At 38.5% G+C, this 12,025-nt stretch overlaps 1 protein-coding gene across 5 annotated transcripts in view; it reads right to left on the minus strand.

Moving 5' to 3' along the window:
• Positions 1 to 6,533: 6,533 nt before the first annotated feature.
• baz2a (bromodomain adjacent to zinc finger domain, 2A) overlaps positions 6,534 to 12,025 on the minus strand; it is a 28,278-nt gene continuing 22,786 nt past the window's right edge. For all 5 annotated transcript variants that reach the window (XM_041241837.1, XM_041241840.1, XM_041241836.1 and 2 more), the window contains 5 exons: positions 11,749 to 11,884; positions 11,083 to 11,229; positions 10,233 to 10,495; positions 9,449 to 9,592; positions 6,534 to 8,940 (listed from right to left, as the gene is read on the minus strand). In XM_041241837.1, coding sequence (XP_041097771.1) covers positions 8,784 to 8,940; positions 9,449 to 9,592; positions 10,233 to 10,495; positions 11,083 to 11,229; positions 11,749 to 11,884 — 847 coding nt within the window. In that variant the 3' untranslated portion in view covers positions 6,534 to 8,783. The remainder of the gene's footprint in view (positions 8,941 to 9,448; positions 9,593 to 10,232; positions 10,496 to 11,082; positions 11,230 to 11,748; positions 11,885 to 12,025) is intronic.

Here is a 12,025-nt window from a genome sequence, read left to right on the forward strand (position 1 = left end):
GACATAACAAAAGCAAAAGACAATCAAAGTATTTAAATATATGGGGGTGTTGGGGGGGGGGGGGGGGGGGGGGGGGGGGGGGGGCATCGTTTTTTTTTTTTTTTTTTTAAACATGTTATAACATTCACTAATAGATAAGCTGCAGTTTGTGTCAATGCATTCACCACACATACAAGCTTTTGAAAAATGCAGGTTTTCTTTTAGTAGGGAGAAAACTATAATAACAAGCACACATCAATTCCAGAAAGCAGCAGTTATTCAATATTTCAAGAGAAACGCGTTATGATTAATGAACATGGTCAAATAAAAACGCATTTCAGCAATATTTCAGATGAAGATTAATTTGCAGCCTTAATCTGCTCTAAACGGTGTCGCGTCTGATACCGTTGCTTTGCAATGGGAACAGATTTTAAGAGGTGCTTTGAAGCTGTTCAAGTAGGTGTCAAAACGCTAATGTGAATTTGCTTGGTTAAAATGAATTGTCTTAGTCTAGCGAGTAGTTCCGTACGGGGCAGTAGAATTGCTAAGAATTAATGAATAAAGTAAACACTTGGACTGGCTTGTTTTGGTCCATCAACGCTTTTGTCTTTGAGGTTAGGGGATTAAAAGTGTGTGTGTGTGGGGGGGGGGGGTCGTTTTTAGATTTCGCTTCACAATGCTGCTGATTTTTTCTTATATCTGTTTTTTTTTTTTTTTTTTTTTTTAAAGAGAGAATTAAGAAATTTTCTTTGACTTTGGCTTTTAATTCACTTGAACCATTTTTTTTTTTTTCCTTGTAGACGCGGTTTCTTTTAAAAAGTAGTTTTAGAGATTTTATAGGAACGCAATTGTAGAAATGTTTTAGGATTCAGTCTTTTCCTTTTCAGATTTGTAGGACTGTTTCGATTTCAGTCTGTGAGTTTGCGTGCGGCGAATGCAAGCAGTCCGGTGAAGTTCTGTATTTCTGTTTTTTACTGACAAACGTTTTTGGGTTTTTTTGGTTTTGTTTTTTTTTTTTTTTTTTTTTTTGCTTTTTTAAGAATTTTTATTAATGTTGATATTCATTGTTTAAATCATATCGTTACAAAAGGCCACCAATGTTGCGGGGTTGTTTGCAATTCCATCTGTAAAAACAAATTTGAAAACCACCTACATTTTTCAGCATGTCTATATTAGGGCTGTCAATTAATGTTAATTAACGCGTACAATTTTTTGGGCGATCCATTTTTTTTAAAATGCACATTAAGCACACTCCTGTCTTGTCCCTTAGCAAACAGTAATTCATTTCCAGCAGCACCATTTCAGTGCATGCCAGGACTTACTGACTGCAGTCATTGTTTGAATATAAAATTAGTCACGGAACTGCATTGTGCAGCAAAGCACTCAAACTGAAGGACTTGTGAATGGGAAGCTGTTTTCTTTCTGACGGTGCATTGGTTAGAAAGTGGGTTACTTGTATCTGTTGTGGAAGTGAGTTTCCAGTATCGCAGAAGTTCATCTAGTCTGCTGCACCACCTGCGTGATAAACATGCTTCCACTGCTCCCAGTTACACCTAGTAGTTGTTCTGTTATAGTCAACAATACAACAACACATGCAACCTGTCAGTTTCCACAGAGCACTCTCTGAGAAATTCAGGATCGCTGCAAACCCATGAATCAAGCTCAGTATGATACTATAACCAGTGCTGATGGATAGCTTCCCACTGCAGCCCTGCTAACATTGCAGCTCTGTTTCACTTCAATAACCACATTTATTTTTCAAACAATATCATTTACAGTTATGGAGGATGTAGCCATTACTCAGTAAATGTTTTGTTTTATTTAGGAAATTTCGTTATTAATAAAAGAGAATTTAAAATTATTATTATTATTATTATTATTATTATTATTATTATTATTATTATTATTATTTATTATTATTTAAATGACAATGAAAAACATCAGTTTTATGAGTCAAGGACACTGTAAAGGAAACCAATAATTGTAAATGCAGTAAGGTGAGTAATGAAGTGACTCCATTGTGATTCTGCAGTTGCTTCAAACATTTTAACAGTAAATGCTGGATTGTAAATAAATATAGAACTATAAAGAGAATCCAGAAATAGGAAAACAGGGTTTTTATGCTGGGTTGTTTTTTGGATAATAATAATAATAATAATAATAATAATAATAATAATAATAATAATAATAATAATAATAATAATTTAAATGAGATGGATGCAGTAATTGTATCAATTAAATGTGCGATTAAAACCAAGATTAACTGAGATTAATTTTTTTAATCTCAAAATTAACTGAGATTCATTTTTTTTAATCTCAAAATTAACTTTTTTTTTTTTTTTTTTTTTTTTAAATCTCAAGATTAATCGGGATTCATTTTTTAATCGCTTGACAGCCCTGTTATAAATATTTATCAGTTAACCTTAGAATTGACGTTTTGTACGTTTAGCTTTTATTCTTGAGAAACCAAAAAATAAATAAATAAATCGGGATGTTATTTTTTTACTAATATTATTTTTATTAATCAATTGTCCTGCTCATAACTGTATTCACGTGTACCAAGTTCAACAGCGCCATCTGAAACCAGGGGGCAAGCTTCACCAAGCACTGCCAGCACAAAGCAATATTTTAAGATATAATGATGAAGTTTATAGTAGAAATCCACTCACTAAACATACAGGAGATATATATATATATATATAATATAATATATATATATATATATATATATATATATATATATATATATATATATATATATAGTGTTACTGTTACCTGGAAGGACTTTGTGCAACTAGCCCCGTGTTTTCATATAATCTACATGTGCAAGGTCTTTGAAATAAAGGAGAAATTAGTTATTTGTTAGAGGTTTTGGGCTGTAGAATTTTGCACCTAAAAAAAAAAAATCTTACAAAAAAAAAATCCCCACACGTTGCAAATGAATTCTCAGTCAGTGACCGGAGCATAAAGCGCTAGGCGGAGTTCGCAAGGCTTTCTGCGATGCTATATAAACCGTAATATAATAATTGAAAAGTCGTGAAATGCTATCGCATTCATAGGCAATGCGCATACTGTATGCAGATACGGGAAGTGACGCAGAAACATGCAAATTAAAAAATAAATTAATTAATAAATCCAAGAGCTAAATCCAGAATCATAATTCCAGCCCCAGCCTGTGTTCATTATCACGACTGTGTAGTTTTATAGAGGGTGCTGAGCGCTTGACTGGCCTTCATTCTTCCTCTAGTCTTCTATTTGACAGGGTGTTCAAATCTACTTCCAGTTAGAGATTTTTGTTTTTCATTATTTTTCCGTCCAGCATTTTCGGTGTTTATTTATTTTTTTCCCCCTAATGATGTTACAACTCCATATAATCTATTAATAGTGGGGCTGGATCCACATGGGATCTAGAAATTGCATATACAAAAATAAATAAATAAATACATTGAAAATTCCATTTTTTTTTTTTTTTTTTTTTTTTTTTTTTTTTTCCAGGCTCACTACTCTGGTACAGATCGGTTGTTTTTAAACTAGTCGTGTTTGAAAACTACTGCTCTGTGCTTCAAATACAGTGCAGTGCAACACGGACTGCAAACGCAGATACAGCCCGTTTTTTTGTTTTGTTTGTGTGTTACCAAAGACTCAGAAGCCATTCACCAGTCAGAAAGCTTTATCTTCAACGTTGATAACAGCTGGACCACCTGTCAATTTTGAGACGCTTTTGTGATTTGTTTTGATTTTGTACAGATGTACATATTACCTTTACAGGTTCTCCGTGATGCACCCATGAAGGACAGAGTGTGTTTGTTGTATCTTGATCAAAGTTTGTATCAGCCACTACGTAAAGTTTGAGATAACATATATTAAAAAACGGTTTTGAAACTATGAAATTGCAGCTGTAGAGTGCTTAGTACGGGGCTGTTCCAGCGAGCGCCCTCCCCTCCCTCCGCAGACAGCAGCTTCATTCGGGATTCCGGCTGGAGGGTGGTTTGCAAATCGTTCTCGGTGCACTGCAAAGCTCAAAAAAGGCTATTAATAAAAAAAAAAAAAAAAAAAAAAAAAAACGAGGCACATTCAGCAGTCTTTGGATTTCAAGTGTCACCGTTGCGTTGAACCCCTGACCATTATAAAAACACGCAAGGATTTAGTGTTACTGTATGTCAGTGGGAGCGGTTCAAAAAGCGTGTTGAACGGTTCGGTTTGTCAAAGTCCAAAGACACCGGGTATGGAAACTGCAAAGCTACAAGCCCACGGCCATCGCCTGTATTTCTTTCTTTCCTGCCGTATAGAACCGCAGCCCCCCTGAAATCTAATCGGCTTTCAAGATGATTTTCATAGTTTCAAAACGTTTGCTGCTGCTAATGATGTGAAAGTAGTCTCTAAATTGTGGGGAGCGTGTGTTGGATGGTTTATATATATATATATATATATATATATATATATATATATATATATATATATATATATATATATATATATATATATATATATATATAAAATGTGTGTGTTTATTTGGGAGAAACCTGGAGGCGAGGAGGGGGGGGGGAGTTAAATGCTGAATTTATAAGTAGAATGTGTTCATTATTTTCCACATGGTTGAGATTTTACGTCTTTAACATGAGTAGTGTTTTTAATTAAGAATTAAACCGACTGTATTCCACTGGGAGGATAAAGACTAGCGCCAGAGAGTTATATTAGATCGGCTTCACAGACCCTGATCATTCCAACCCCATTCCCAAACCTGTACAATAGATACGGAGGTGAAATGCTCTTATTTAGATACGCACTACAACAGATGCAATGGTGTTTCATTGCAATGGTATTAACAGTAGATGTCGCTATTACTAACACTACTTAAAGATTGAATTATTAAATGATATTCTGAATCAAGTGCTATTATGCATGTAGTGTATTTTTTATAGTACAAAGTCTAACCCTGATCCTACATAACAGCGTCTTAGTTGCTATGCACAGTAACCATATAATGTGTGCTAAATAACACAGTATATAAATTGTCTCAGTTACGCAGCATCTTAGTAGAATACATAAGACGATTTCACTAGTATTTATTGTACTGTGAGTGGAGAGCGTGTTGCACCCTCATGCATGACTTAATGTTATTTTACGCTGAATCGGGGTCTGTGAAAACTAGATGCATGTGTTTAACTGTGGATATAATAGAAAAGTAACACTGGCCCCAAGTCACAGATTTAAGTGCCTTCAGTGCTTCCAGTTAGCCTGGCCCTCAGCATCCAGGCTTCAGTCTGGATCCAGAGAGCAAGACTTTTCCCTTCAGGTTTCTGCAATCCATATTCAGTAACAAAAGCTGGCCCCATCTCTCACAATACAGCTGTCTGTTAATGCATTTTTTTATTATTATTATTTATAAAAAAAATCATTTTGTACAAAATTAAGAAAAATTCAATTTTTTTTTTTAGTTTTGTATTGTTTCTTCTGTGCCATAAACTCACTGGTTATAGTTACGATCGTTCTTGTTTGATCTGTTTTCACGGGAGCTTTTTTTATTTTTATTTTTTGTTTTGTTTTGGTTTGACTCTTGAACTTCGTTTTGTCAATTTTGAATTTTTTTGGATTAAAAAAAAAAAAAAAAAAAAAAAAAAAAAAAAAGTTTTCTCCGTTTTTTTTTTTTTGTTAATTATTTTTGTATAAAGATTTTGCAAAGTTTTAAAAAGTGTCCAGACTGTCAGGATTGCAAACTCAGTGTACGATTCACCTCGCCTCGTTTCCCTGGTAGTGCGATACACCTCAGATTTGACCTACTCTACATACAGCTGTGGCCAAAGACGCTGCATCACCCCATAGAATTAACCCACTTTGCTTTATGAAGTTGAATGAAACATATTGAATTACATACCACTTTGAAGTTTATTACACTTGACAAAAAACTGACAAACTGGAAAATGCCACATTTTGAAATCTGACATGAAACAATACTACTGTTATGGCTTCTGGTAGACTTTTGCAGTGTCGTTTTGTAGTTTCTTTGATTGCATGTTAATTAAAAGATCTAAAATTAATGTTCAAATATAATTTTATTACAGTCACAATCCAAAAATTCTATGTGATGCAAAACTTTTGTCCATAGCTGTATAAGCAGACAGAGTTTGAATTAAAACAAAAGCCTTCTAAAGCAATTTATTTAAAAATAATATATATATATTTCCACTAAAGAGATAGAGTATAATCCTTTTCATCCTGGATACACACAGGAGGAACGCTGAACTTTGACACCTGAACTGTTTCCATGGCAATGTCTCTAGCACAGCTCCTGTGTATAAGGCATTGCTCCAGCCCTTTCCCCTCTATACCCCGCCAGGTAGACAAGCAATTGAGCGGTTGTTCAAACTGTTTCTTCTTAAACACATCTGAGAGCAACTTAAGTACAGCCAGGAGGAAACTGAACATTCGGATCAGATCCAGCCTCAGTAAATTTTAAACCCCGTTTTTCGTGCATTGCAAAAAATAAGCAGCACCATTTTTCTCGGACACATGTAGCTCAAAACAGATAAACTCAAGAGAGACACCAGACATGCTCAACTAGATGTGGTTTATTCAACTCACAGTATATTCTACAGAGATGCACAAGTGTTACATCACATCAGTACAACATGTTCCAGAGACTTTGTTTAATACCTCCTTTTAAAAATGATATATTGGTCCTAAAAATATAGAAAGGAATAAATTTAAAGTCACAAAAAAAACTGTACATTATTACAAATTATTCACTAAAACACCACATTTTGGTTGTAGAAAAGTAGTAGTCCCGTTTCGGGTCAAAAGGAACGTTGCATTTCTTTTGTTTCCCCATCACTTTTTGTAGATCTTGTTCTCACCTTGAAATAAAACTGACTAAGGTCACATTACAACTTCAAAATGGAGTTTAATTCATGTAGTTGCAGTGCGGTGTCACACTTGTACCAAAGAAAAAAATAAAGTCTACACCTGATCCATCACTAAAATCAGATCAAACTTCAGGAGAAACAGACAGACCTATATATCTGTAATAAAAATAATAAAAAAAAAAAATGAAAAAGTGCCATAACAACACGTTGAGGTTACAACGCCCACAACTCCTCAACCTGGAAACAACCGCACAGAATTACAGCACAGCAGTTTGTAACTGGTGGTCTTGAACCAGACATCAACGGCGCAACGCAGTTCAATGAAACTATGCAGTGGGAGGTTCCATCTGACCGGGAGCAGATTTCCACAGGCGTGATAAATCGGAGCCGGATAGGTCACTGGGTTTAATATTAAAACCATTCCTACAAGGTAAGAGGTTATTTTAAACACCACGCAGGCAGAGCAAGGTGGGTTTCGGCTCCACGCTAGTCTTGTTACAGTATCTTGTCCCCACAGCATGCTGGTTAGCATTGCAATGTTCTAGATTATGCACCATGGGTGATTTTAGTTAAAATATTAACCAGTTGGCTTTTCGGAAGGGTAAAGGGTTTGAAACTCTAGCAAGTATAAACCCTTCTAGTAATGACACTAGTCCTTTATATAAAAACAGTCCGTCCGGCCTGGCAGGCTGCTACATTAATTACATCAGAAGTTAATTTAAGGGGCTACTGTTTAAGCAGGTCCTGTCAGTTAATATTTTGTGGATAAGGGGTGTTGAACTTTAAAACCAGGCAAGACATCAATTCCACATTGAAATCACGAGCTCTATTTCAGTAGCGATAGTGTTACACAACACCTCAAAACAAACACCGTTTTCAAGAAACTGCACAAGGAAGGGTTTTTTTTTTTTGTAGCCATCTTAAAATAAAAACATGTTTTGTATTTCTATGTTGAGGTAGCAAACCCCAGCCTGGAGATCTCAAACAGAACTACATACACTGAGAAGGGTTCTGTATGTGTAATATTGGTCATAATCACACACACAAGTTCAAGTTTAAAAGTGAAGATGCCTTTGAACTGCATACAATGAACACATGGACTGGTCAGCCCAAAGAAATCAACTGAAGCTGTATGCTTGTTACAAAAATCCCACCATACGAAACATCCAAACATTTTCAAATTTTAAAAGAAAGCTACAACAGATCTCCCTCAGAACAGTTTATTTACTCACTTCCAGAGACAGCCCTACCTACACACAGACCAGCGTCAATCTCTGCAAAGTGCCTTTGAAAATATCGTTTTGCACTTCACCCCCTCTTGAAATAGAAAGAAAAAACAGTGTTGCACTGAACGCAGAGAAGTCTCCAGAGCCGAACGCACGCGCCAGTCAGTCAGACACAGGCCTGGTTTGTTTTCCAAAACAACAAGGAGGATATTTGCCATCTCGGCACCATCAGTGAAGGAAAGCAGCATGGTTTTGTGAAACAACACAAAGAGTTAGTTTTACTGGCCATTTAATGCATTTTTCTTGGAGACATGACTAACATGTGGTCTGTACACATTCACGATCATCTATTGCTATTAAATATTCCCAGCTATTTTTTTTTTTTCTTTTATTTATAATATATATTTATATATCAAAACAAAAAATCTACTTTATTTTTTGGTTTGGAGTTCCCAGATTCTTTCAAAACTGCCTGGGCTACATCAGATTTGACCCACAGCAGAGAAAAATGTCAAAACCAAAAACGGAGAACTTTCCTTTTTATATACACAAACCGAAAACCAGCTGCGGCCTCCAGCAGTAGTCTTAGCAGTGGTAATAATAGTAGTCGTTGTCGTACAGCGGCCACCTCCAACGCCCGCGCCCTCCCTGGCTAGGATCTCTTCACTGGGGGGGGGAGCGAGCGTTGCCTCTGGCCTCTTTCCTGCATCTTCTTTTACTTCTTTGCCTGATAAAACTCATCCCAGCGGTTTTCAAAGAATTTCCTCATGGAGTGTCCAGCCATGCCTACCTCGGAAGTGTCTTCGTTGAACAGCTGGCAGTTATCAAACACCAGCTGGGCGTCCTCTGAGAATTCCTCACAGCTGCAGTATCTAGGAGAGACAGGGAGAGATGGGTTAAGGGCTGATGTGTTGCAGTGAAGAAGGGTTTGGGAATTTTGCTGTCTGATCACCTTGTAAAATCTATCAACTGATATTTTCTGTACAGCTGTGGCTAATGGCACTCGACATGCTTATTTTGTATCTCTAGCGCTTGTCAGCTTCACAACCTTCCTCACCCTTAAAGTCCCTTAAACACCTGATGAACATAATTTAGATCTTATTTACCATGTAATCAAAGAAACTACAACATTCAAAAGTCTACCGGCAGCCATAATGGTGGTACAGTATTTCATCTTAGAGTTCAAAATGTCACATTATTAAATGTCAGTTTTTTGTTGAGTATATGGAAAACTGCAAAGCGGTATGTAATTCAATATGTTAGCGTTACATTATTCAGCAGGTTTCATTTGACTTTATGAAGCAAAATTAATTCTACAGGGCGAAACTTTTGGCCATAGCTGCAGACGTGGCGTCCTGTGGTCCAATGCCAGACCCTTACCCTCCGTGCAGCAGCTTCTCCCGCATGCTGAGGAAGTCCATGGGGTTCTTGATGATCTTGCGGTACCCCGGGACCAGTCTGGGGTTCACCGGCTCCAGGAAGGGCCAGGCATCTTCATGAGACTCCATCTCCATCAGAATGATCCTGCAGACAGGGGGGGCAGTGGAGTTGGAAACACAGAAAACTACAACAGCAAACCTACACCATTGGGAGAATCGAGAGAAGACCTTCAACTGAGTCTAGTTGGTGCTAAACGGGGCACTAAAGCACATGTTCACCCTACAGCTTACAGGGATTACAATTATGCTCAAAAGACTGTCTGCTGCACTACTAAGAACATACGGTTTTTGGATATTCAAGTGGCTACAGTGTCTTACAGTTAAGGCAGTATAGGCATATTAAAACTGGGGTGAATAGCCAAGCAAAGAGGAGCACATTCAGATAGTTTTGATTTTTGGTGCAGACTGTTATAGACCGGATGCCAGACTTGACACTGTATATCGAGCTAGGTGTTTGGTGTATCCTATCATATCCCCTTCGGTCACAGTGTGCATAATTGTATCAGGTTAAGTGCCCTATCTATGTACCTATCTTACAATGTAATATGATTTTTTGGGCAGGGTAACCTCTCCAGTTCCACTGAAATAAAACAAATGGTTTTAGAATTTCTAAAAAAAAAAATCTAGCTGAAATTGTGAGAAAAGGGGGTACTGCAGTTTAAGTCAGTCGCTAGATCCACATGGCAGGCATTGGTGCGTATGGACGGACGGACGGACGGACTCACTCGCAGAAGGCCAGGTCGGGCTGGTTGCGGGTGGTCATCCTCCGGCGCTTGGCCGGAGAGAGGCCGTTGTCCCCTGAGAATCGGGAGTGTGCGAGCGTGGGGGGGTCCCTCCTCCGAGTCTGCATGCCACTCCTCCTGGGGCTCTCGTCCTCCTCTTCCTCAGAGCACTCCGACGAGTCGTACCTCCCGCTGTACCCCCGTCTCTTCCGCCCGCGCTGGGATTGCTTCGGGGAGCGTTTCTTACGAGGGGTCCCGCCGTTCACCTGCACAGAGATTGAGGAGGGGTTAGTGCCAAGACAGGAGCAATCGCATGAGATGCATCAGCGCACTCAAGCATGCTGAATTGTAATGGCTAAACAGTCAATGACACCCATATGACATACTGATATAGACTGAAAACCCAGCACTACAACAGCGGCTTCCTGTTCCTCATCATCACACAAGTGGAAATGTCCAAGCATGTGATTTTCAACCCTGTTGATTAAGACCAAGTTTAAACTGTGATTAAATAATAATGAAAACAGTTATTTGGCAGACTCCTTTAGTCAAGGCAACTTACAAGGTAGTACAGGGTTACAATGCAAGGTCAATCGTTCAATACAGTACAGTTTACAGCAAGTGCAAATTATACTACTAAAATTACAAGTTAGGATTACAAGTTATATCTAGTAACGTAGCGCTGAGGTCAGGCGAATACAGCTCATAGCAGGAGCGGTAGATCAAAAACCGCCCAAGAGAAAAATTACACACCAATCAGAAAAGGGAATTCCTCCTCACACTCTCCAGATTCAAAATGCAGTATGATGTGATCAGGCGTAGAGCGAAAGCGTACCTCGACCCCCTCTCTCACCTTGGAGACGCAGACAGTACAGAACCAGTCTCCCTCTGGGATGTCAGTGATTTTGGGGCGCAAGCAGTACATGTGGCAGCCGCGATCACAGCCATCGCACAGCAGGAGGTATTCATCGTTGTCCCCTTTCCTGCACACCAGACACGTCTGCAAAAACAGGGAGAGAGCCCATGAGAGGGGGGCAGACCCTAGCGATTAATACAGATTACAATGTTGCCTTGGGCAGGGTCGGGGTGAATTCCTGTTTTTCAATCCCAACTCCTTTTTAAAATCCCACTTTATTTTGAAGGAATTGATATTTTAGGAGACATCGTTTGTTGTGATGGCTAGTCCATTCAAAATCGGCTTCGAATGAAAGCAGATGCAGAAGTCACGTGTAGCCGCTGTGAGAAGCCTGTTTTAACAGAACGCTGCTAACTGCAATTCTGATCAATGGTGTGTTGGAATTGATTACAAGGGAGTGGGAAATTGATTTAAAAAAAGGAATTAACCCCAAGCCCTGGCCATCAGTATTTGAGGTAGTCAAAAAAAAAAAATTAGCAAAAGATAAAATAATTCCAAAAGCATACTCTTGGCTTAATTTGGTTTGGCATATTTCACATTGTATTCAATGCGTTTGCCTAGCTGTACAGCTGGGAAGGAAGTGCGATGGGCAGGCAGCATTACCACTTTGACGATGGAGCGCTCCCAGGCGATGGCTCTCTCCAGCTGCTGGATGCACAGGGAGACCTGGGCTCCACTCCGACAGCGATCCAGAGCCTGGCGCCACAGCCGCAGACGAGGGGTGATCTCACTCTCAACACTGCAGGGGGAGGGGACACACAAACACAAGCACCTTATTAAGAGTGCTTTATTAATACCAACAGCGATTCTTAAAACGGCTTGAGGTCTTTGTCTTTCTAAAAGACACTCAGCATAAATTAATCCACGAATACAATTTAAG

This window comes from Polyodon spathula, unplaced genomic scaffold (genome assembly GCF_017654505.1).
Source record: "Polyodon spathula isolate WHYD16114869_AA unplaced genomic scaffold, ASM1765450v1 scaffolds_825, whole genome shotgun sequence".
Taxonomy (NCBI): Eukaryota; Metazoa; Chordata; class Actinopteri; order Acipenseriformes; family Polyodontidae; genus Polyodon; species Polyodon spathula.